General features: G+C 36.7%; 1 protein-coding gene across 2 annotated transcripts in view; it reads right to left on the bottom strand.

The window, feature by feature from the left end:
- HIF1A (hypoxia inducible factor 1 subunit alpha) overlaps nucleotides 1–15,494 on the bottom strand; it is a 41,959-nt gene extending 26,465 nt beyond the window's left edge. For both annotated transcript variants that reach the window (XM_007471700.1, XM_007471701.1), the window contains exon 1: nucleotides 15,054–15,494. In XM_007471700.1, coding sequence (XP_007471762.1) covers nucleotides 15,054–15,088 — 35 coding nt within the window. In that variant the 5' untranslated portion in view covers nucleotides 15,089–15,494. The remainder of the gene's footprint in view (nucleotides 1–15,053) is intronic.
- Nucleotides 15,495–27,627: the final 12,133 nt, after the last annotated feature.

Here is a 27,627-nt window from a genome sequence, read left to right as displayed (position 1 = left end):
AATGGGTACTGCCAGCCACTAAAGGGAGAGAATCAGTAATCCAATCAACTCATATACTCCCACTAGACTTTATTTTTAATTTGTGCAGAGGAGCATCTCTGTACTTAATTTGAACATCTTAAGCTCACTATTGTTGGTGTTTTTTTATTTGCTTAACATCCAGATCCCCCAAAGTAAAACCAATCTGCATACTTACTTCAGGAGCTCTGGTCAGGCATAAACCAATTGCCAAGATACCTATTTACACAAAGTACCATGAGAGAAAAGATGAAGAGAATTTTCCCCCTTCTAACATTTACTGAGCACTTACTATGTGCTAGGCGCTGTGTATTGCTTTCACATAAATATAATGCTTTCATGTATTAGCTCATTTAATTATCATAACTCTTTAGAGAACCAAAACACTAGATGGGAAGTGGCCTTCCTGAACCTCAGAATAACCATCTTCATTCAAGAACTATTCATTCAATAAATATTTATTGAGCATTTATCAAGTATCATGCACTGTGTAAGTACTAGGAATATAGTGATAAGCAGAACAGCCCTCATGGAGCATATAGCCAGCCTCCCACTTAGTCTACTGAAATAGTCGCCTAATGCGATATTCCCAAATGCTGATCTAGCTGCATTGTAATTACTTGGGGACAGTCATTATTTCAGACTTCTGGGCCTTACCTTTGTAAATCTGATTCAGTAGATCTGAGGTAGGGCCCCCAAATCTGGGTTTTTTAAAACTCCCAAAATGTATATGATACACAGTGAGATTTAGGAACCACTGACTGAACTAATCTGCACTGTCATTTTCATTCAATTTTGCCCTCAAATCACTACCACAATGATACTTCCAAACTAAGAACTCTGATATTATGTCCTGCTTAAAATCCCATCAAAGGTACACAGGACAAAGTCTAATTATTTTCAGATGAAACCCTCCTTTAGCTAGTTTCCTGCCCATCTCTTCATCCTCATCATTTCCCACATTTCTTCGGCCACATTGTAGTTACTCAAAAGCACAGTATGTTATTCATTTATGGCTCACTCACTCCACTCTCTCTGCTGGGGTATCCTTCTCAATATGTAACTTGGTAAATTTATGTGAGAAACTTTCAAGATTCAATTCCATCATCACTTTGTCTCTGTTTTGTCTTCCAAAAATTGCTCCTCTCCCCTAGATCTGACAACTCTGGTTATTTTGCTATATTTATGTTCCTCTACAGTCCTTAAATCTTCCTGGAGGCAGGAGACTGCCTCGTTCATTTTTGTGTTCTTAGTAGGCATGTGCGTAAGTGGCTTTAAGTATTTGGCCCAAATCTGCTATTTGACTTTAACTTCGGTCCATGGAAGGTTAACTGCCCCTTCAACATTCTTTTTTGGTATCACTGAATTTGTGATTCACCAGCATTCCTGTGATCCTACAGATTACAATCATAGTTAAACAGCATAACGATGTCAGTACTGGGAACAAGGCATACTATTTGAATTTACTGCGATTATCTGGATATGCACTTTCAAATATAAGTAACCATACTAGATGTTAGAATGGGAAAAAAAAAGCTAAAAATAAAAAAAATTCCCCAAGTGGTGTAACAGTGAATAGCACAGATACCATCACCAAGGAGAGTAAGCGATCTTGACAGAGAAGAGATTTACAGCATAGGAACAGAGCTAAGAAACTAGAATACCTATCTGCTAAAAAGAAGCTTGAAGTTTAAGATTACTTCCCTTATCACTGCAATCTATGTCAGGAAAATGCATGAGTTATAGTTAATGTTGTTAACCAATTAAATCAATACCTTTATCACATTTATGTCTTCCTAGTCCAGCTGGAAACATAAGAGTTGATTCCTTTTATTTTCTATAATCTTTTCCTAGAAAGTGTTGTAATTATCGTAAGACACAAAAGTTTTCAGTAAGTTGACTTCTAATCTTATTGGCTTTTTTTCCAACGGGGGGTTAGCCTTAGACAAGTATTTTGGATTTATTATTAGGAGTATTGTCATCATAAATAGGATTTGTTGTTATATTTTCCATCTGGTAATTGCTGTAAAACCAGAATACTTCAGATGTTTAATTTTTAAAAATCCCTCTTAATGGATAAATCAACAAAAATTTGACATTTCAAATTAAATTTTCAGGACGGTTAGCTAGCTATTATTTATAATTAATTTCTCCAGAAAAATGTCTCTGAATTCTAATCAATAAATTTAAAAATGAACCTTTAGGATACTCATGTTAGAGAATGTATTCATTTATTCCACAAATGTTTCTTGGTCATCTCCTATGAGACAGATGCTATTCTCAGCATGGGACATAGTACAATAAACAAAACAGACCAAGTTCCTACTCCCATGGAGCTTATATTCTAGGACAAATATGTCTTCGTTTCTTGTCTTTAAATAATAGTCGTTACCAGGGTCAATCCCTAACTGACAGAACATTAGCCACAGAAATAATCTTCCCACAAAACCAAGTAATATAAAATTTTAGGAGACAAGGCAAAGTCTACAAAAATTAATCTGTACTCATATAAGATGTTACAATACAGTAGTATGCAAAAACAGCAGGCTCTACAACAAAATTTGAGTATGAATCCATTTCTCTCTGTGTCTATGTAATGCATATTTATGTATATAAATAAATGTATAACTTATAAATGCACAGATAAAACCAGAAAGATACAATATATAAAGTGTTAGCAAAGTTTACACATGTTAACAATAGCAGTTTCAAGATGGCAGGATCACAGATTATTTTGTTCTTTAAGAATATCCACCACTGAACTATCACTGACACTATCAGTGCACCTGCACTTGTCAGAAAAATCTGAAAGTAGTCATCTTTTAAACTTGTCTTCTAAAAAGACTAACTGAAAACAAGTTAAATTTTTTCTTCATTTTGGAATAAAGCAAGAACAATCATATTTTTTCCAGGGAATGGAAAGTAAAACTGAGTAAGCAATATAATTCAGTATTTTCAGTTTCTCATTCTAATCTAATTTTCAGATTTTGAAAATTCATCATTTCATAATTAATTTGAAATTCCAAAAGACAGGTGAAATGGTTTATAACAAAAAATATGAAGAATACATATACTTGTATTATTTTTGAAAGCAGCTTAAAAATTTCTTGGTTTAGATGATAATTATCTTACTAACTTACTAACTTAAGATCTCTTAAATGTCCACAATTAGAGAAAGATGGATTATTCACTTTCCAATAACCTCACAAAAATGCTTAGTTTTAACACTCGATTTTCTAATGTTGCAGTAAAATAAATAGGGGGAAGAAAGAATCACTTTTAAATTAGAGGGTACATTCTGAAAATGAAATCTGTATCACATCTGAGATAGCATTAATATGTAAATGTTTTATCTATGCACTAATTAAATTAATTAGCTAATAGATTTACATCTGTTTAATGATTGTGTATTGAAGTTCTGTTTGGAAAAAGAATATGCTTTTGTTTTTAGATTATTCTTAACTAGTGATTTAAAAATCACTCTCAGTTCAGAATTGGTATTGAGTCTCTCAAAAAATCTTTGATCCCCTACAATATATAAAGTACTAGATAAATTTAAAAAATGTGAAGCTATTACTCTAAGATGGAGGTTCTCAAACTTTAGCTTCCCTCACAATCAGTTTCCAATTTGAAGGGCTGGATGGGGCCTGAGAATCTGCAATGCTAATAAATTAGCAGATAATACCAAAGATGCTGGTCTGGAGAATACCTTGAGCCCCTCTGCTCTAAGAAAATACTTCATTATGTGTCCTTCAAAAATGCCTAGAGAAGTAAAAGATTGTTCATCAACACTCAAAAATTGTCTACTAAATACCTTCTCTTTAAAAATCTGCCCAAATGCTTTACAAACAGGGAAAACATATCCAGACTCTAAGACATTAACATAGCCACATACTTAGAACTCAGTAACTATAAAATACAATATGGACTTACACAAAATTAATCAATGGTTGACCTGTGGTCTGCATCACAATCACCAATAGAACTTTCCCCCCAAGATGTTTGTACCTAGATCCCAATCCTGGAAATTTAACTTGTAGGCTTGGCATGTCAGTTTAAAATACAGTCTTCTGTGTACAACATGATTAATAAATTGGCACTGCTGTATGTTATATATGAAAGTTTGTAAGAGAGTAAATCCTAAGAGTTCTCATCACAAGAAAAAACTTTTTTTCTTTTTAAAAAATTTTGTATGTATGTGAAATGATGGATGTTCGATAAACTTATTGTGGTAATCATTACATGATGTATATAAGTCAAATCATTATGCTGTCCACCTTAAACTTATACAGTGCTTTACGTGAATTATATCTCAAGAAAACTGGAAGAAAAAAATAGACGAAGTCCAATTAAAAAATAATAATAAAAAAGAATCTTCCAGGTGATTCTGATGAGCAATCCTAGCTGTTCAAGGTTTGTGTTTCATTTATAGGTGCTTGTAAAGTTTACACATTCCTGAGTCCCATCCTAAATTTACTGAATCAGAACCTCTGCGGATGGGTGCCTGGGAACCCTTATATTAATTAAACACCCAGGTGATTCTTAAGCCACAGAAATTTGAGAACCATCAGCAGATCTTATAGCAGAAGTTTAACAGGTTAGCCAGCAAATCTGAAAACAGAAAAATTTATTTGTAGCTGCAGCTACCTACACATACCATAACTGTGTTTGTCAGGCAGAACACTGAACTGAGTGGATTGGGCAATACTATGTAGAACGAAGTACAATTGCTGGGAATAAGAAGCTAGAGGTACCACTCAATGACAAGCCAGTAATAAAGTATGTGCTTAGTAAAAACCATAATTTTCCTCAAAAAGATCAGAGCATAATTAGGCTTTAAAGATGACCAAATGAAAAATGTGATAATGGTGCGACGTTTTTTCAATTATCTGAAATAATTTTTTATAAATCACCTTTTAAACTCTTTATGAATGCCACAAACATCAAAGGATTGAGACTCACTGTCCGTGAGTAACAGCTGTGTGTTAATGGCTTTCCCGAAATCACGTCACCTACGCTACTACTCTTCTCCCTTAGCATTACCTCCCTCTCAGCTTGTAAGTGCCTTTCTGTTTCCCTTATCACATGCTTTCCAATAGTAGTAGAACTGAGACTGGAAATCAAGGTCAGTGACATTAAACTTTATACATGTGTATATTCAGAAAAATGTATCCTTAATTATTTGCTTAAATATAAGATACGTAAGTTATAATAATCAAGTTCTTTCTTTTATAGTAGGAAAAAAATCACATGGAATGAAGGTATACACACAGAAATCACACCCTGAAGATTTTTCCTGTTTAGTTCTAAGCCCTGACCATGATGAAGTTTCTGGAAACGATGACAAAAGAGAAGCTCTTCTGAAGCAAATGTCTTGATTTTCCACCTACACCAATCCATCCTATCCAATGTTACCAACTAAAATTTCAACTAACCCTCTGATCCCGTTTCTTTGTCTATAAAAAGAGGATAAGTAATACTATTATTAAGTGGCAGCTCTCAGATTCCACCTAGGAATGATGCCTCTGTATTCAATACGGCCGATTCCTTTCCACACATCAGATGCTTAACATATAATTTTTAAATTTAAATTAAAAGATTAAAGAAATTTAAGGATGTTTTTACTTAGGAATAGAAGGAAGAGACATGATAACTACCTTCAGATATTTGAAAAGGATGTCACACAGAAGGCAGATTTCATAATTTATGCAATTCCAGAGAGTAATAAGTGGGAGTTACAACATGGCAGGGTTTGCTCAATAGAGTTAAGCAGTGCTGAAGGTAAGCTATAAGAATTTTTAAATCTTATTCTCATTTTGGTGGCAATGTAAGAAAAAGAAAAAGAAAAAAGCATGTTATGGATCATCTAGAAGACCTCTATATAGATCTCTATCATTGTTAGAAACGTTCTGTGTTTGAAGTTGCGTTTGTTTATGATCAAATTGGTACCAAATGATCACTAAAAGGAACAGGGTTACATTTTTAAACGTGGTACACACAGATTGAGGTCACTGGGCACATCTCAAAGGTTCACAAGGATTACTTTGCTCCAGAAGAGATCTAAACAGTAGTCAGGGTTGAGAAATACTGGGATAAAGACCTTTCTATCATTTAAAGCTGCAAAAATGAATAGACTGTTTTGTGAGAGTGCTTTTTGTGTGTGTCTAAGAAAATTCTCACAGCAGATTGGCAAATTTGTAAACACAATTATAGAAGATACTCCTGTGATGGCTGATATTAAAATAAATAATAAAACAAATAAATAAAAAAAAATTCAATCCTAAAGTCAATTATTTTGCAAGAACCTCAAACTTAAATCACACTGTACTGAAAAATAAAAGATGGAACACATAATGGATGAATCAATTAACACCAAAAACTGAATGTTCAACTATGGCCTGAGCCATCAACAATTCACTGCTCTGCTTGACAAATTAGATGCACAAATATCTGCTGAATAAATGAATGTGCAATAATATGTTACAGGCCATGGTGGTTAGGTGCTAGAGTAGTGGTCTAGGGTTGACAAAAATTCTTGAATCATTGAGATAAATCAACTTCTTCATATTATCCAAGAAAATATCCCTTCCTCCACTCACAATGAAGGTTCTATTGATTTGACACATAACTCATTTAAACATTTTAGCTATGTTACCTGCAAAGGTAGGCAATTTCCAACTCTCCTCTGCAAACAGACTAAATAGACATTTAATGAAGCTCTGACATCAAAAGAGCATGGAAAAGTAGGCTTTCTTAATTTCCCATCCTGTAACAGCCAAAAAGTATCCTTGAGAATATTCTTCTTCCTTTACTATTATCACTGTAGAAAAGGATTATTTTAGAATAACCTGTCTACACACAAAAAAAGTATCTTCACTTAATTTTCAAAGGCCAGACATTCATGGAAAAATAGCAATGTAGAGGAAAAGCACCCCCAACTATTCTACTACTATTATAAGTTCACTGATGGTTTGGCTCAAAAGGACATCAGCCTTTGTCAGACTGTCCTAAAGAAGTTTTGAAGGATTCTAAATAATAGCATGAGACTTCAAGGGAGTGAAACGCTTCTGAAAACAACTTAATAAATATAATAATAATACAGGTGTAATTGGTTTCTAGTTTATTAAGCTCTTACTTTGTGCCAGGAATTGTTATGAGTGTTCCACATGGGTTAATATCTCTTTTGTCCTCACAACAATACTATAAGGCAATTACCCTGACCCTAATTTACGGATAAACAAAGTGAGACCTAGAGAGGTAAAGCAACTTGTGCAAGATTACACAGCTTAAGTGGAAAAGTAAGCAGCCAGCCTCTAGAGCCAAACCTCTTAGCCATTAGAAATTCATTACTACATCTTTCTTAAAGAAATGAAAGCCTTAGTCCAGAGAAGAGATTTTAAGCTTTCCCAAAGCAAGAACAATTGCAGACCAACTAGATTTGATAGAGAACTCTGCAGAATATGAATTCTGGTGATTTGCAACAAAAACCAAAGCCCAGCATTGATCAAGAGTCCTGTATAAGGAGATAATAATCTACATCAAGACAATCAAATAATCTACAAAAAGACATTTGACTCATGTAATAAGGGAACCCCATTGACATTTAAAAATGAATAGTCCAAGCAGGGAAACTGGCATTCATCCAAGAGACTGATCTATGGATACTAGAAGACAGAGGGAGTTTCTTTTCTTTTTTTTTTTTTATCATCACAAACTGTATGGATGCAGACATGGGAATGCTTAGTGGCCATAATTCATACCATATTAATATTTTGTCAATGGCAGAATGAGGCCAACATGCAAATCAAGCAAAATATAAACCAAGTAATATTCAAGAGAAAGCCTGAGACTACACTTTAAGGACAGCACTTAAGACTCTGGGTCTAACTGTCCCTTAAACCAAAGCTAGATTGTGTGAGGTAGTAACAGCCTCCCAGCCCACACCCCCCAAACTAGTTTGAGCTGTGTTTCATCACTTTCAATAAAAAGAATCCTAATACACTTACAAACTGCCAGTGTTTCATATTAAAAACAAACTTTAATGATGATAAAGTACAAGAAAAGGGCACTCTCAAATACTGCTAGAGAATGTAAACTGGTCTAAACTTTCTGGAAGTTTAGAGTAGATTTAAGAAATGTTTGCTAAAGATGAAACAAGGGTAAAGATATTTTCCACATTTGCCTAGCTGATTTTCCCCAGCCATACACGCCTCTTAGTAAACTTTTTACTCAGTGTTCTAAATACATAGAATTGGCAGGCACTAACCTTTAACATACCTTAAAATAGAGTACTGAGATCTTTTCAAGGCCAGTACATGTTACCTAGCTACATTTATTAACAAGTGTTTTCTGACCTGGTTTTAATAGATACTATAAATGTTTTTAAGTGATGAAAAATTACAATTCGAGATTCAAGAAAGTTCTAAAGTAGCACAAGAGATGCCCCAGCATAAGAAAAATTCATATCAAAAGTGCAACATAGAAGAGCAATAGTGACTTCCAAAAAATCCTTTTAAAAATCTTAAAATCTTCCTCTGCTTTCTTTGTTCATTCAGTTATCCTTTCATTTTGTTCATTTATTCATTCAAATACTTAAGAGGTCACTGTATGCCAGTAATCTCTTCTCCATCACAAATTTCAAATTCAGTCTATTTGTGATCTTGCTCATTGAAACATGTTTCAATTTTATAACTGAAAAAAGGGGAAGGGGTCACTTTAAATAAATTTGCTTAGCATCTGAATTCATGAGAAAAGATCTATATATAAGAATAGAAATATATTCCAACTCAAAGACTTAAATGTTCTGCCTTTAAACCTTCTGTTTATTTTTACCATACTATTATTCAGTTGGAAAAAGAAATTCTCACAAACTATTAGGAAAAGTGGAGAAGCACAGGGAACTGTCACTAATGAGTGAAAACTGCAATATTAGCTAGGAGACACTTTAAATATATTGTGACTTTCAGAACAACTGGTAGAACTACAAGAACTACAGTAAGTTATGTTCCATCCCTAATTTTTGTCCCATTTACAAAACAATAAATTTTGAAAATAATACTTGGAAATAATCTTTATGTTTAATATTATAACCAAGTGAAATTTTTAAATGAAGACATGCATAAATAACAGGTGAGATCACCAGAACAACTAAAAGATAACATCTTGAGAACAGTTATTTTATAATAATAAGTCATTTCAATTATAGTTTTAAGTTCTTTAAAACAAAGTTACTAATGAAATGGGACTTTATCAACAATAGAACAGGTAGAGACCATTTTAAACAGTACGTATTTTTCTGAAGAAGTACTGGCACATCAAATCTTTCTAAGTCACTAGAGAAACTTAATCCTCATTTCAGAGTTGCTTAACCTCACTTCGGATGAAGCTTCCAGTGGCAACTGTTCTCTGCTGTTAGTTTTACGTTGGTTAATTATTCACAAACTAACCCTTAAAAACACAACCACTTCAACAAATCTATTATGATGCCTACTACCATAAAAACAGAAATAATAAGTGTTGGGAAGGATGTGGAGAAATAGGAACCTGTGTGCACCGCTGGTGGAAATGTAAAATGGTGCAGCCACTATGGAAAAGAGCATGGGCAGTTCCTTAAAAAATTAAGTTACCATATCATTCAGCAATCCACTCTGGGTATACATCCAAAATAAGTGAAAGCAAGATCTCAACGAGATATTTGCATACCCATGTTCATAGAATCACTATTCACAATAGTCAACAAATGGAAGCAACTGACAAAAGAAATGTTCACATGTTGAGGTGTGGGGAAATCATTCTGGCTTATACATAAGTTAACTTGAATTTTATGCTAACTAGAACAGACTGTGGCCTACCAAATATACACTGTACATCTGCTTTAATTATTACAGAAAAGGGCACACTGACCAGAAGTAAAGAATGTCCATGTTAAAAATAAAGATTAAATGCCTCCCTTTCTGGGATGCCAAAGCTGGTACTCCTTCGACGATAAGACTCCCATCCCAGGTGCCAAGGCCATACTCGCTGTGTACTTGCTGATCTCCTTTTTTTTGAAACCTTGAAGGAATGTATCTCTGACTTGTTTTTGATGTTTTTTGTTCTGACAAGACATAAAACTATGCTAAAACCATGCTTCTCCAGAGCAGTTTCTCAGAGTAATCTGGGAGGCTGTCTTCTGGGCTATAGTCCTCAGTTCGGTTCAAAGAAAACCCTTTCCTATTTCTATTATAGATTGTCTATTGATTATTTCTGTCAACACAACCTAAGTGTCCATCGAAAGATGAATGGATAAATAAAATCTAATACACATTATTCAGCCTTAAAAAGGAAGAAAATTTTCACATATGCTACAACATGGGTGAATCTTGAGGACATTATACTAAGTGAAATAAACCAGTCACAGAAAGACAAAAATTGTATGATTCTAATTATATGAGGTATTTAGTAGTCAAACTCATAGAAACAAAGTAGAATGATGGTTGCCAGCGGGGGGCGGGGGGGTAGGGAGAGGGGTAAACTGGAGGTAGTTGTTTAATAGTTACAGAGTTTCAAATTTACAAGGTGAAAAAGCTCTGGAGATTGGTTACACAACAATGTGAATATACTTAACATTACTGAACTGTACAGTTATTAATAGTTAAAATGGGAAATTTTATGTTGTTTTTTAAAACCACAACTTAAAAAAACCCTACAATCACTTCAAAAGCTATGGAGGGAAAAAAAGTCATGAGGTAATCATTAAAGTTTGTTTTTATAGATTTAGATTTTATACATTGTATTTTCCTAAAAGGGTCATGTCTGGCAAACAGATATGGGTTTATTACTTTTTACTGCAGAAAATACAAGTTTTAATATAAAACTCAATGCACATAAAAAATAGTTAATTTTTGATGCGCCAAGAGACACGGATACAATTATCTTTAAAATCCCAAGGCCTATAGTAGATTTAAAAATTATCACTATACTTTCACCGAAAATACTGAGCAACAAGAAGATTGGCTCATCTTAGTTTCAAATTCTTTTTCTAACCCTCTAGTTAAGCAGAAAACATACACAACACATATATCATACATACATACATACATCACAAATAGCAGAAGGCTGGGTAAAATCCACCAACTGGATAATTACTCCCAATGTTGAAAAAAAAAGAGAAAAAGAAACAAGAAAAAAAGAGAGCATTCTTCTTATGAATTAAAATCAATATCTTAATAGAAAACTAATCCAACAACACATTTAAGTCAGATTATTTTCTCCTACTTGAAAAACAGACCTATGTTAACAATCTCAGACAAGAAAAGAATATAGTATTTTAAATATGTAAATTTTAAAAATTATATTTTAAGAGGACATGTCTACAAATAAGCACAGTAATCTAAACCAAATCTTTAACATCCATGCATGGTAAGTTTTTTATTTCACCACCAAACACAATAAACTATTATGACTTCTGAAAAAAATCAGTCGAGACTAATCCCCCTCAGCCTCCTATACACCATTCCTAACATAAAACAATAGAATGTAACCACAAAATCTTTATTTACCTTGAGTCCAAACACCATTAGAGTTGCAAAGACAATGGAAGTCAATAGGTAGAAAGACTGGATGTTATCTAAACTGCACAAAACGCTTTGCAGTGGACTGCAGGAATGAACTACCACACATAATCTAAAACAACATGATATTTCAGTAAACACATACACATGGAAGAGTGCACTAATATAAATTTTATACAAATCGAGCTACAAAAATCAGACAAACAGTACAGGCTTGAAGCCTTGCCTTGAGATAAAAGCCTAAGAACTTAACCTCTGGAGAAATTCATAAGTAAAGTACAGTTTTTCTACTACATAGTATGTAGGCTCATATGTTTTACCACAAGTATTTTATCAAGTCATCATATTTAGCAAAGATTAATATTTATAAAATTTTCTACTCCAAACTGTGGCATCAAGACAAAAAAAAATGTTTTAAGTTACTGCCATTCCTAAGACTGCAGTGCTTGCACATACCCTGCTGAAATGAACTGTCTGACTAGTATATGTGTTTATGACTCCAGTCTCTAAAGTCCAGAGTAAATTTTTAGTAGCCTGTTTGGAGAGGAAACAAGGGGGTAAGGAAATGTGAAAAAGGGGGCCTAAGGTAGACAGTAGATCAGATGCTCAAGAATAATTGATGCTAGATGCCAACATAATCCAGGGATGTACTGTTTTAACTGAAAAGAATCCCCTTTAAAGTTGTGGATCCAATGACAGCCTTTTCATTTTTAGGAGATATAGAAAAGAAAGTGGGGAGAAGGAGAACTAACACAAAGAAACATTTGGAAGGACTTGCAAAAAAGAGTTTTAAAGTGTTGTGGAAGTTTAAACTAAAACTTTAACAGGTAACACCTATTTTCAAGTATATAATGTTACCAAGACTCCTAAACCAAGCACTAGGCATTATCACATTTAATCTTCATAATAACCACTAAGATGGTTGCTATTATCATCATCATTTCAAAAGGAGGAAACAGGCTCACAAGCATTCAGTAACTTGCCCAAGCTCATAAAGCTAACAAGTGAAAAGGCTAGACTCAGAGGTGTCAGGTTCAAATCCTATGCTCTTAACCACCAGGCAACCTCTTCAAGAGTTTCAAGAGGAAATCAAAGTAAAATTGTAACAAGAACAAAGTTTACTAGAAAATGAGAGCTTCTTTTTAATAACCAAAGTTAAAGAAGGAAAATAAGGAAAGTCCATTCTCTGAGATTTTAATGATCCAATAACTATGTTTTGGAAAACAATGAAGGAGTCTGGCCTGAAACCTGAAAGCGAACAATGAACCTCTTGACATTCCACTGAAATCTAAAAATCAGCATTAATGTGCTATTAATTAAGTCCAATCCCTACTATTAAGGAATCAACACGAAATTCCCTATGTTAAATCTATTATAACTATACCCAACCTCTGTTCTGATTTTTTCCAATCCTTCAGCTTTTGAATTTCCTAACCCTCCTTTAAAAATGACAAATTTGTCTCCCCACCTGCACTCTACAGGCTCACTTAAAATGGAAAAATTCTAAGGAGAAAAATCTCTGCCCCTCAATCTTTCAGTTATCTTTTCAAAAAGTTTTAAAAGTATTAGTTAGAAAAGGATAAAAAAACAGACATCTTTAACAAACAACATCTAAAAGTTGTTGAGCAGCTACCATTTATTAACTTAATTTTTCAGTTTTAAGAACCTCTGTATTAAGAAACATTAAATCTGATCCAAGTTTGCTAAATTTTCAAATGAGAATATTTTGAAAATAACAAATGTGAGGAAAATCTAAGAACTAGTTTAGACTTGGGAGTGAAGCACAGTAGCTAATTAACTCATTTATATTAAAGCTGCTTATGCTCCTCTCAACTGATGAACTGCAAAGGAGAAATAAGTAGAACATTGCATACAAAAAGGGAGTGACTGGTGCATAACTTCATGCACAATATTAAATATGATTCAGCATATAAGGACAGAATATTGGCAATACATAGAGATGATATGCCTTAGGTTTACAATATAGCAGCCTCATCATTTCATCAAAAACCTTGTAATCACTTCTACAAAATTAATTGCAATTAATTCCTGGCAACCCTTGGAGTGGAAATCTAGACCTGTTTACTCACTTTTTAAATTTTATACGTGCTTTCTCTGGTGTATGCAAACTGCAAACATCATTCCATAGATAAAGACCAAAAAGGAATCCACAAAATAGCAAGAACATAAAGAAGTTTATCTTCTGCTGATAGTGATTAGGGCAGTTAATCTCTCCCAGACGAGTGGGAGGACTTAACAGTAAAGCCAGCCTACTAACCAGAACTCTTACCATAAATCTTCAATTCCTTAAAATAATTTCCTCAAAGGTTAAAATACCAGAGTGGACCAAAAGGTGGGTCACTTAATTCCACTGGTTGGACTCACAATTCTTAATCCTATAATGTACCACTTAAGACTCAAAATTCAAGGTGTTTTTAAAACTTGCATTAAGTTCTAACAGGATGATTATTTACTTCGGGTATATTTTAATATACTTCAATTTCAGGAAAATGAGGCAGGTCTGTCCAAAAACTTTGTAACATTTTACTGCTGCATTTCAATTGCTCTGATCATGTACTTTGCTTTCAATCTCATTAAAAGTGTCTGCCTGAATTTACCAGCCGCTACGTTTTCACTAAAATATTTCCAAGAATGAATGAAGCATATAATTCACTTATAAAGTCTGGGCTCTCTTGACAGGTGACAGAAAGTATCCAATTCTTATGTTCTCATTAAAATGTTGCCATTCCCCTAAATTCCCGTTACTCCTACTCTCGGTCTAGGCAAGTTTTTCAAGGCGATTAAAACCACACCAAACCAAACCAAACCAAACCTGCACGTGCAAACTAAAAAGTTAGCATCCCAGGCCATCGCGGCAAATCCCTAATGCACAAAGGCAAAGACACACGCCTAGCCGGACAACCGCGGGGCAAGATCATCCAACCACGCGAGTCCCTGGGTCGGAAACCCAGGGCCCCGAGCCCACAGGGAAGCCAGGACCTGCGTGCAGGGGCCGCCCCGGGGCCGAGTTTTCAATGGAACCTGAGAGGATGGGGGCGGGAAGGAGCGGAAGCTCGGGTGCAAGCGGCAGCGACTGAGCTGCGGCTCGCTTCTCTTCCCGGGGTTTTCAGGCTCGGGGAAGTCCACCCGGAGTGGGGCACGGGGCAGGCTAGGGGTTTGAGGCGGGTAAGGAGGGCGGTGCGAGGCCCGGGCGGCCGGGAGGGGAGGCGAGCAGGGCCCAGTCCCCGGCCCCCGGCCCCTGAAAGCACTTTCGACGCGTCTCCCACCCCCCACGACAAGATGGCGACGTGGACAGTGGGGGAACCCGGCCGGCGAGGCTGGGGTAGAGAGAGGGGAGGGGAGAGAGGCAGAAACAAAAAGGCGGCCCCCCGGAACGCGGAGACCGGCCCGCGAGCCCCCGGCGGCGGGCGGGCAGGCGGGAGGGCAGGCGGAGAAAGCGGCCGGCTGGGGGAGTGGGCTTACTTTTTCTTGTCGTTCGCGCCGCCGGCGCCCTCCATGGCGAATCGGTCCCCGCGATGCCTTCACTGCCCGCGGCCCCCAGGCTCGCTCCGGCCTAAGCGCTGGCTCCCTCCACACGCGAGGAGGGGAGGAAAGGCACGTCCAGAGGTGGGGGGTGCGAGACGGGAAACCCTTCGTGAGACCAGAAGCGAGAGAGCGGACGGCTATCGCAGTGGTCCAGGTCCGGCTCCGAAGAGCCTCCCCTGGGGCAGTTTGTCAGGGCCCGGCCCAACGCACTGGCGAAAGCAGCAGCGAGGGCGATCCTCGCGTCCCCTCAGACGAGGCGGCTCTGTGCACTGAGGAGCTGAGGCAGCGGTAGGGGGCGGGCAAAGGCGGAGGCGCGCGGGGGGGGCGCGCGATCGCGCGGGGGGGGTGGGAGGGAATGTCGGGGGCGCGCCCGCCCGCGGAGCACAGGGCGCGCACACGCAAGCCCGCCTCACCTGAGGGGGAGGTGGGTTCCCTGAGAGCCAATGGGAAGCGACGCAGGCAGCCAGTCCCCACCCCAGCCCACGTCTGTCTCAGCCAATCAGGAGGCGGTCAGCTGAGGCACAGCTGGGACTAGCTGCCGAGCTCACGTGGTCGTCTGTGTGCCGCTGCGGAGGAAAGAGAAAGGAGATGGGGGTGCGGCCAGCCTGTGTCTGGGGACTCTGCGCCTTCTCCTAGGGAAAGCACTGGCTGGCTTTGGGAGGCGCTGCTGAGAAGGGATTTCGGTTTTTGGGTCCCAAGCCTGCATCATACTTCCTGCTCTCGGAACAGCAAGTCTCCCGCTGTCTTTTTCTCCGGCAGCTGTGCTGTGCAGGGTTGCCGCGCGCTCTGCCAAGTCTCAGTCTAAAAAAGCAGACTTTTCGCTTCGTGGCAGCAAACCCTTTGCTCAGCTGTATTACGGTGGGGGTCTTTCTTGCCAACCATGGGCCATGTCACCGCCCGCAGCCTTTGCCATAGAACACTAGGGTACTCTCTTTGTCCCCTAAGTTTCTCAGTGATGAAGTTTGATTACTGCGTAAATACGAGTAAAAATATAAAATAAACTCTTCTTGCTGTAAACCTCTCAAGGGAAGTAGTTAAGGTAGCAGGAACTCTTAAAATTTGAAATTATTTTAAGCATTACAAATAGATATGTGACTTTAATAAAAGAGCATAAACCCGAATTTCAGAAAAAAAGAGTAGGAAAAATGGTTTTAGGTTGACATTTATTTTCTTGTTACTTTTCAAAGAGTGGAAAATAATCTTAGATGGATTTAGAAAAAGGGGAAGACGACTTACCACCTTGAATTGAGACTTACCACCTTGAATTGAGTTCACTGTGTAGACAGGAAAGAGGAAGGGGACTCCAAAACCCGCACTGAGACCTGAGCAGGGGACCTCAACTCGATATGGTGGCAGCCACTATTGCCTGTTTGCTAGCATGACTTTGCAAGCTCCTGGATAAGACTTAATCACTTTTGGGCTTTTGAAGCGTATATTTCAAGCCTGTCAGTCTTTTAAATGAAAAAGAAACGTGTTTTGAGCCAAACAAAGAAGCACTGCACACATATCTCCAGCTGGCACTAGATTATTTTACTTCTCACCTTTGCCTTATTAGTTATATTGTTACAATCTAGCTTTGGGTTATAAATTAATGTGGATATCTGTAGTAGAGTTCAATTATATTGTCATGTAAAAACAATGGTCCACGTAGCATAAGCATTAAACTCTGGTAAGACAAAAATCCATTCACATAGCACCTCTTCTTAACTGGTCAGCAGATCCAGAGATATGGTTAAAGATTGATCTTCATGCTACTTTTTTTTTTCCAGATCTACAACACTGAATGATAAGTCTCCTTGAAAAGTAACATGGGAAATGCCTGAAAAAAGGAAAGGACCAAAAATAATTCTTCATGTTTTTCTTTTTTTAATTGTGGAAAGAATAATTCTGTAAATTAAAAACCTTTTAATTTAAAATTCTGAAAACTCAGTGTTAACACTGATGCCAGAGTCAAGAGTGAGCTTGAGTACAGGCTCTGACACTTTCTAACAAGTCATTTAACCTCTCTGTGCTTCAGTTTACTAATTTATGTCTATGCCATAGAATCCGGGCATGAGATAATACATGTAAAGTACTTAGAACAATACCTGGCACATAGTAAACTATCAATAAATGTTAGCCATTAGTATTGTTGGTGGTCTTGTTTTCATTATTCTTATCATTATTATTACCCCCAAATTTGTGCCTCTGCTAGTGATAATTACTTGGGCTTCTACTGCAGTTCAGCCAGTTTTAACTTCCTAAGAATGCCAATTATGTTAATATAAATTCACATATATTCTCTGTTTTCAACTGTAGAACTGCCCATGTTGTTCCCACCCTTGTGTATGAGCATGATTGCAGAGATCTTCAATCATTTCCTCTCTCATTATGCTGGTGAGAAATTCTCTGGCCAGTGATTATAGCTAACGCGTATAGTGTTTATTACAACAACAACAAAAAGTGAGCCTTTTGTAATACCAAATCTAAGTCATTTTTAAAAGTTTAAAGCAGAATGATAATCCGATCAGCAAAAGATATTTTTGAATAGTCATTACATTTGCCTCAAATTTCAATTTTGCTTTCAGAAAAATGTATAAAATATGGTATTTTATGTGTGTATGTAGACATATATGTGTATACTCACACATATGAACATGGAAAGCGGTAATATTCAAATTGTTTTCACATAATTACAAAGTAGCTAAATAGTGTTCCCTAATTCAATCAATCCTGTTAAATAACAGAATTCTAAAAAGCAAAACTTTCTATGGGGTAAAATTTTAAATTATCCTCTTTATAAACACCCATTAATAAATGCATTTAAGTTATTATAATGTGAATAAACCTTAACGAACAATCTCACTTAATTATTTTCTAATCTTTGTAAGTGTCCAAATTTCATTCCAAGCCACTTTGCAGAACTTTCTAAGTAGGCTGAAAGATTACTTGCGAATGACTCAATTGACCCTTAACCCATATTTATAGTAGTAAGTTAGGCAGTGACTCAGGAAGAGGCAGGGTAAAACTTGAAATCTAGATTAGTACTAAATAACATAGAGCGTTGAGCCTTTTAAAGAGTGAAACACATCAGATTCAGATAATTTAGAATGTATCAAACTATATAAGAAGACCTAGTGGTCAATAAGTGATTCTTGTCTTTGCGGTACGCGGGCCTCTCGCTGCTGTGGCCTCTCCCGTTGCGGAGCACAGGCTCCGGACGCACAGGCTCAGCGGCCATGGCTCACGGGCCCAGCCACTCCGCGGCATGTAGCATCTTCCCAGACCGGGGCACGAACCCATGTACCCTGCATCGGCAGGCAGACTCTCAACCACTGCGCCACCAGGGAAGCCCAATAAGTGATTCTTGATTCATTACTATTCTTAGTGCTCCTCCTCTCCTCCACCTTGATCTATTCTATTCTAAGAGCAACGAAAAAGCATATCATTTGGAAGGAAGTGCTTAGCAGATAATAGATATTAAAAGTCTTTTTTTTTCTTTCAAGGATCAAAACAGAAAATAAATATGTATATTTGTCTGAATTTCTGGAGAATAAGAATAGACTGAAATTTTGACACTAGCACTTTTCAGTTATGATAGACATTTTAAGCATAAATTTAACAAAGGAATGCCAAAGGATTTTCAGTTTCTGGTCCAACATTTAAAGAGCTTGGAAGAATCCATCCTTGCAATAAGAAAAAACAGCTTAACAAACTGAAAACCAACAGCTCTTCTTAGATCCACCAGGGAAATGAGGTCACAGGGCAAACTGCTGCCCTGAAACCTGGAGGGACAGATAGACAGATATAGAGAATCATAGCTTACCAGATGATCACAGTTTACCAGGAGCGGAAGCCAGAAGCTGAAGTCAACATCACAGTTGGAGCCAGTATCAGTAGGAACACTTTAAACTGCAAGTGAGGAACTGCTGGAAGCTCTGTGTGGACCAGCTTGAGAGTTAAAAACTACAAAGGGGGTTCAGCCTTAGAAGGGCCCCACAACTTTCTTGAGTTTCAACTCCAGGAGCCTAACAGATAATCGCTGTGAAGATCTGAGGAAAATCTCTTGCTTTTTGCACAGCTAGAGAAGAAATAACCTTTGTGAAATACTTTCAGAGCATTCTGTTCTTAACAAGATCTGTCCTCAAGGGAAGCTATTTTACCAGAGCCTACCCTACCTTAGGGAAGGGGAACACTCAACTCCAGCCCCTTCTAGCCTTCAACATGAGAGAAGGGAAATACTCAACTCAGTCTCACAAAAAGGCTGAGCCCTAATCATAGGATTATAGAACGCTTTCCCTCTGTCCACACCTTACCATACCATACTACCACATCAGTAGGGCTCCTGGGTAATAACAGGGGATTAGAGCTAAAAGAACTGCAAGCCTCAGACCCTATTTAAAGAATCACTAGGGATATCCGAAAACAATAAGAGAAACAAAAACAAGGACACTAGAGAAAATTTTAGCTTCAGACACCACAACTACAGCAAAAAGTAGCATAGCCTATCTCCTCGCCAGCCAAACATAAAGCTTTATTGTAAAAGCCTATCTACCTAAGTTCCTTTTACCTAATATACCACGTCTGGTTTTCAGCAACAAAATTAGAAGACATGCTAAGAGACAAAAAACATAATCTGAAGAGATAAACCAAACATTAGGATCAGACTCAGATATAGCAGAGATTTTGTAATTATCAGACAAGGAATTTAAAATAACTGTGATTAATATGCTATGGGTGCTAATGGAAAAAGAACAACATGAAAAAACAGATGAGTAAAATAAACAGAGATATGGAAACTCTAAGGAAGAATCAAAAGAAAATACTAGAAACTGAAAACAGTGTAACAGAAATAAAGAATGCTTTTGATGGGCTCATCAATAGGCTGGACGTAGCTGAGGAAAGAATGAATGAGCTTTAAGATATGTCAATACAAATTTCTAAAACTGAAATGCAAAGAAAACAAATTAATGAAAAAGATGGAACAAAATAAGATCTGTGGGACAATTACAAAAGATGTAATCTAACTGTAATGGGAATACTGGAGAGGGAAGAGAGAGAGAGGAACAAAGAAATATTTGAAGAGATAATGCTGATAGTTACCCAAAATTAATGACAGACACTAAACCACAGATCCAGGAAGCTTAGCAAATACCAAGTAGGAAAAATATCAAAAAGTGTTCAAACTGCAGAAAATAAAAGAGAAAATCTTGAAAGAAGTCATGGGGCAGAGGGCTGTAGTGGAAATACCTTATCTATAGAGGAGGAAGGATAAGAATTACATTGGATTTCTTTTCAGAGACCATGCAAGCAAGAAAAGATGGGTGAAATATTTAAACTGTCAGAAGAAAAAAAACACCAACCTAGAATTCTGTACCCAGTGAAATTATCCTTCAAAAATGAAAGAGAAATAAAATTGAGAAAATTTGTTGCCAGCAGATCTGCCTTACGAGAAATGTTAAAAGAAGTTTTTCAGAGAGAAGGAAAGTAATATAGGTTAGAAACTCAAATTTGCATAAAAACCAGGAGTGTTATGGAACAAATAAATGAAGGTAAAAGAAATTTTAAAAAATTTTTCTTATTTTTGGTTTAAAAGATAACAAATAACAGTTTGTTAACAGATAACAAATAACTGTTCAGAAAGATAATAGTAAAAGTATAGTTGATTATTATACTTTATAGATAAGTGAAATGAATGACAGCACTATTAAAAGGGATGGGGGAAGAATTGGGAAAACCCTATTAAAAGACATTTGCACTACTGGTGAAGCAGTATAATGTTATTTGAAAGTGGACTTGGATTAGTCATAAAAGTATATTGCAAACTCTAGAGCAATGACTAAAATTTTTTAAAGTATAATTTATATGCCAAGAGAGGAGAGAAAATGTAATCATATAGAATGAATCATATGGAAAGCCTCTTTTTAAAACCAAAGAAGGCAGAAAGAGAGTGGAAGACAAAAAAGAAACAAAGAACAAGGGCAATAAATAGAATTCCACAGAATCAACAACAACACAAACAGGAAAACTCCTAGAATGAATAAGTAATGATAGCAAGATTGTGGGATATAAGGTTAATATATAAAAGTCAATTGCTTTCCTAAATAAAGAGATGAGCAATTGGAATTTGAATTAAAAACACACAACACTATGAACTATAGTTAATAATACTGTATTGTATACTTGAACATTGCTATGAGAGTAGAGCTTTAATGTTCTCACCATAAGAATAACAACAACAACAAAATGGTAATTATGGGAGGTAAAGGATGTGTTAACCAACCTTACTGTTGTAAGAATTTTGCAGTATATACATGTGTCAAATCATTACATTGTACACCTTAAACTTACATAATATTGTAAGTCAATTATATCTCAGTAAAATGGGGCAGGGGGCTGTGGGGACACAAGACTGTTTACATTAGCTCCAAAAAAAAAAGAAAGAAAGAAAGAAAGAAAGAAAAAGAAAAAAAGGAAATACTTAGGTACAAATCTAACTTAATATGTACAAGACCTATGTGAGGAAAACTATAAAACTCTAACGAAAGAGATCAAAGGTCTAAATAAATAGAGATTTCACGTTCATGGATAGGAAAACTCAATACTGTTAAGATGTCAGTTCTTCCCATAATTGATCTATAGACCCAATGCAATCCAAATCCCCAGCAAGTTACTTTGCAACATCAACGGGCTGATTCTAAAGTTTATACGGGAAGGCAAAAGATCAGACCAGCAAATACAATATTGAAAAAGAACAAAGTAGGAGGACTGACACTACGAAAATTCAAGATTTACTATAGAGCTACAGTAATCAAGACAGAGTGGTATTGTCAAAAGAGTAGAAAAATAGAACAATGAAATAGAATAGAGACCTCAGAAATAAACCCACACAAAAATAACCAAATGATCTTTCACAAAGGAGCAAAGGCGATCCAATGGAGAAAGAATAGCCATTTCAACAAATGGTGCTGGAATAACTGGACATCCACTTTCAAAAAAATGAATCTAGACTCCAACCTTATTACACCTTTCATAAAAATTAACTCAAGATGGATCCTAGAGAGACTTCCCTGGTGGTCCAGTGGTAAAGAATCTGCCTTACAATGCAGGGGACGCAGGTTTGATCCCTGGTCGGGGAACTAAGATCCCACATGCTGCAGGGCAACTACGCCCACGTGCCACAACTACTGAGCTCATGTGCCTCAATGAGAAAGCCCGACTGCTGCAAACTACAGAGCCCACATGCTCTGGAGCCCGTGTGCCACAACTAGAGAGAGAAAAACCCTCACGCCACAGCTAGAGAGAAACTGGCACGCCTCAACAAAAGAGCCCGCGTGCCTCCATGAAGATCCCACATGCTGCAACTAAGACCTGCCGCAGCCAAATAAATATTTTTTAAAAAGATGGATCCTAGACCTGGATGTAATATGAAAACTATAAAATTTCTTGATGATAACATAGGAGAAAATCTAGGTGACCTTTGCTTCAGTACCAAAAGTGAGATCCATGACAGAAAAATAGCTAAATTGGACTCGATTAAGTTAAAATATTCTACTCTTCAAAAGACACTGCTAGGAGTATGAAAAGTCAAGCCACATACCAGGAGAAAGTATTTGCAAAACACCTATCTCATAGAGTACTTCTATCCAAAATATACAAAGAACTCTTAAAAATCAACAATAAGAAAATGGATAACTCAATTAAAAACTGCACAAAATTTCTGAACAGATACTTCACTGAAGAATATATACAAATGACAAACAAGCCTATAAAAAGGTGCTCAACATCATATATCATTAGGGAATTTCACATTAAATAGAAATGACATACCACTACACACTTAAAATGGCCAAGATCCAGAATACTGACAACACCAAATGCTGTTGAGCGCATGGAGAACTAGGAACTCTCATTCATTGCAGCTAGGAATGTACAATGGTAGAGCCATGCTGGAATACAGTTTGTTTGTTTATTACAAAGCACACATAGTCTTACCATACAATCCAGCAATCATGCTCCTAGATATTTACCCAAATGAGTTGAAAACTTATGTTCACACTAAAACCTGCACATGAATATTTCTAGCAACTTTATTCAAAATTGGCAAGAATTGGAAACAACTAAAAGTTGCCAATAAGTGAATGGATAAACAAACTAGGCCACATCCAGACAATGGAGTATTATTCAGTGCTAAAAAGAAATGAGCTATCAAGCCACCGAAAGACATTAAATGCATGTTTAAGGAAGACCTTAAATGCATATGGCTAAGTGAAAGAAGCCAATCTGGAACAGCTTCATTCTGTATGATTCTAGCTATTGATATATGACATTCTGGAAAAGGCAAAACTATGGAGACAGAAAAAATATCAGTGGCTTCCAGGGATTAGGGGGAGGAGAGGAGGGATGCATAGGTGCAGCACAGAGGATTTTTAGGGCAGTGAAACTATTTTGTATGATACCCTAATGGTGGATACATGACATTATGCATTAGGCAAAACCCATAGAAATCTACAGCGCAAAGTGTGAGCCCTAATGTAAACTGTGGACTTTAATTAATAATGTATCAATATTGGTTCATCAATTATAGCAAATGTACCACACCAATACAAGATGTCAATGATAGAGGAAACTGGGTTTGTAGGTGGAGGAAGAGGGAGTATATGGGAACTTTCTGTTTAATTTTTCTGTAAACCTAAAACTACTATAAGAAATAGTCTATTAATTATAAGAGAAAAAGGGAATACTCTTCCAAAGTCAAGTTTTCATATATTCCTGAACAAAGCAAAAGGCTTTAATTTGTAGCAATGAACCTTGATGAAGCATCCCTTTGAATAGAAAGGAAAGTGATATTTGGATATTTTTCCAACATCAAAGTTAGTTGAAAGATTCTGAAAAGCCACAGCTTCATAAGGTTTTTCCTTTCTAGAAAGGAAAGACATAAGAGAAAAAAGAATAGTCTTGTCTTTGAAAATTAATGGTACTACTGCCTCCTGATCCAAATAACTACTTACAGGATTTCAACTTTTTTTCATCTGTATATAAGTTGGTACCTTAATAAACCGAAGAAAGATATTTATTAAGAATCTGTCTTGCCTACTTCCTAGCCCCCATCCCAGACCACACCAACATGTTAGCATAGTTAAAATATATCATTGTTTCATTCATTGATTCAATATATATCGTAGCCATTCTATTATGGGCTAGACATATACTTTTTGCTTACTATGCAGGTTTGTGTGCCATTATAGAGTGTAGAGAGGTTTTGATGGACAGGAACTTTCATCTTGGCAGCCCCAGAATGTAGGATGCTAACCAGTACACAAGAACAATCATCTCTTGAACAGCAGCCATATTCTCAGCACTGTGCTTAGGATTTTTAGGTGTGCTCTTTTATTTAAGCACTAGGACAGCCCTATGAGATAGAAATTCTGGTGGTCCTATTATGGCTCAGTAAGCTTATGGTCAAAGAGCTAAAAATACAAAGTCACAAAGCTAAGAATCAGTGGAACCATGCCACTCCTTTATGCTATTCAAACTGTGATACCCGTGTGGCAAAGAATGCTCAAAGCTGTGGAAGTCACGGGTGGGGAGGACAAAAGCACAGTGTCAATTTTAGAATGAGGAAAAGTTGAGTAATATAACTATGTGTGTGTTTGTGGATATGTTATGCATTTGGCTAGAAAAAAATCAAATACAGCAAATGAGCAAATATAAAAAAGTTCTCCTGACTTCTCTCCCCTCTTCTTTCTCTGTAGAGGGAACTGCTGTTACCAATTATTTGTTTCTACCCAGAGATATTCAGTTAATATACCAAATATTCTGTCTTGTATCCTTTCCTTTTTGTACAAATGATGGAATAGTATAGACTTTGTCCATCCGTCGAATTTACTCCATGTGACAAAATTGTTTGTAGGTTATTTTTTATCGGTTTGTATAGATCTAGTAATTTCAATATTTATAATAAATAGATGTACAATGAAGCAGAATGCAAAATCACAAGAATTTTAAAGTAAAACTAATGTAACATCAATATCTATGAAAAAGATCTTTTACATTTGATTACAAATAAAATTGGGTTTCTCTAGGTTAGCAGAGACATTCAACAGCTAGAAAGACAAACTTTTATATTATAGTTTGCTTTGGGAAAACGCTACCATGTCAATTTGTGTTTGTGAAAGCTATCAACCTTAAATGAATTACAAATAGAGAAAATTGCTTTCTACCTATACTCACTATTCTAACCAGTTAAAAAATTATTTTTTCTTTCCTTTGTCCTTACTATCTCTACAGCAACTACTCTGATTTTGCATATCATACATTCTATTTTTCAGCTGCAAGGATATGAAACCTCTTCGTTGTAAATAACTAACAATTTCAAAATCTGGTTCAAACCAGCTTGGCTCCATATGATTTTTATGAAAATGAAGGGTGAAAAGTACTCCATGAATCTAAGCATTCTAAAGTAGGAGTTTTAAGAATTCGATTACTAGATTTTGAGCATTTATAGTTGTGAGATGAATTAATATTATATAATTATTCCTTATTTGGGGCCAAAATTCAGATTTGCTCACACATCTCTAGAGGAGAAAATCTTCAAGTTCTATATACAGTCTGCTGAAGTTCTGCCCAAACCCTGCTAAACGATAGCTCTTGCTAGACTGTAACGTTCCAGAATTTCTATGCAACTCCATCCAACTCTGTTTCAATGCTACAAGGAAAACTTTTTTTTTATATATATAGTAATTCAGGCAGTCAGATGACTGAAGGTAGGTGAGAGAATCCCAAAATAAGTCTTATGACAGAAGTGCTTACTTTTATAAACTGTGCAATATAGTCATCCTCTCCAAAACAACTGTGGTTTCTATCAGGAGGAAAACACTACCAGAACATTAAAGATGCCAGTGAACATGCCATTTAAAAGGTATTTTTCTTCTAGATAATAATTTCCACTACAAGTTGTATCTTTTTTTTATACAGGGATTTAAAAAAATAAGCATTTTTATTTATTTATTTTAGAATAGGCATTTTTTTTAACATCTTTATTGGAGTATAATTGCTTTACAGTGGTGTGTTAGTTTCTCCTGTATAACAAGGTGAATCAGCTATACATATACAAATATCCCCATATCTCCTCCCTCTTGCATCTCCCTCCCACCCTCCCTATCCCACCCCTGTAGGTGGTCACAAAGCACCTAGCTGATCTCCCTGAGCTATGAGGCTGCTTCCCGCTAGCTACCGATTTTACATTTGGTAACCTATGTTTGTCCACGCCACTCTCTCACTTCATCCCAGCTTACCCTTCCCCCTCCCCGTGTCCTCAAGTCCATTCTCTACGTCTGCGTCTTTATTCCTGTCCTGCCCGTAGGTTCTTCAGAAGCTTTTTTTTTTTTTTAGGTAGAATAGGCATTTTTAATTGAAAAACTGTGACAGAAAAATTAAAGCAGAAAGAGAAGGATCTTACATTGACTATTTATTCTAGCTTGGTTTTCTTTCCATGTGTGCTAAGACACTGGCAACTCATATTTTCCAAACTTTGGGTGGATGATGTTTTCCCTTTGATTTTTTGTGGGTAATGCAGAAACATTAGCTGTTTGGCTCTCATATTGGAAAACTTATAAAGGTTCTTTGGTTAAGTGTGTCAGAACTTGCCTATGAAAAAGCAGAGGCAGTCGCAAGAAATTGGTTTTTATATAATGCATGGACTTGCAAAGACAGGTTAGCTACTCTCCTGTGTGAGTGTGAATTACAAGGCAATACCAAGGAAGACAAAGCTTCACAGCATTGTCTTATGATCAGGGCTCAGGATACTGAACATGTACTATGTGCCAAGGTTTGGGGTGGATCTTGAGAATTATAGACATTGTCTCTCATTATTTCAACCAACACCTTCTAGTCCCGACCCTCACTTCCATTCTCGTTTCCTGTCCACTCTTCCAGAATTGTGAGGGACAACAGGAAAACAATCCAATTAGTTGTTAAAAGTGTTTGTATTTGGACAGATAAGCATCTGGATCCATGAACTGACTGTTCCCTCCACACTCCCCATGTGACCAAGTAGCAGAACATCTATGATACTTGCTTCATGGATGTTCTCCAAGCCCTTCCCAATCCTGTTAGCAATATCTGTGGCAACTAGTTTCAGGGACAAGAGTTTATCTCAAGGTCTTGTTGACCTGGTACTTCCTTGATACTTTCTGTTGGAGCAAAGACAATCCCAGAGCTTGGCTATCCTAGGACCTGCAGGAGGACATAGCTGAGAAGATTATGTGGTGGGAAAACAGGAGTCCATAATGAAAACTATTATATTGGTGTTGTGGTGGATACACAAGAAGATCCATATTTCAAAACACATCAAACTCACATAAAATGGATTTATATTACTGTTTGTAAATTATATCTCAGTAAAGTTGATTAAAATTTATACTGTCATAACGAGGCTCACCACCTGTCCACTGATCAACTCTTCTAACTTCTGACCCTTTACTTGGTATCATTCTCACCCGACTATATTTCACCCATCAATTAGTTGATC

The sequence above is a fragment of the Lipotes vexillifer genome, unplaced genomic scaffold (assembly GCF_000442215.2).
Source record: "Lipotes vexillifer unplaced genomic scaffold, Lipotes_vexillifer_v1.1 scaffold531, whole genome shotgun sequence".
NCBI lineage: Eukaryota > Metazoa > Chordata > Mammalia > Artiodactyla > Lipotidae > Lipotes > Lipotes vexillifer.
The sequence above is the reverse complement of the archived record's forward strand: the minus strand, read 5'-3'. Positions and strand labels throughout refer to the sequence as shown.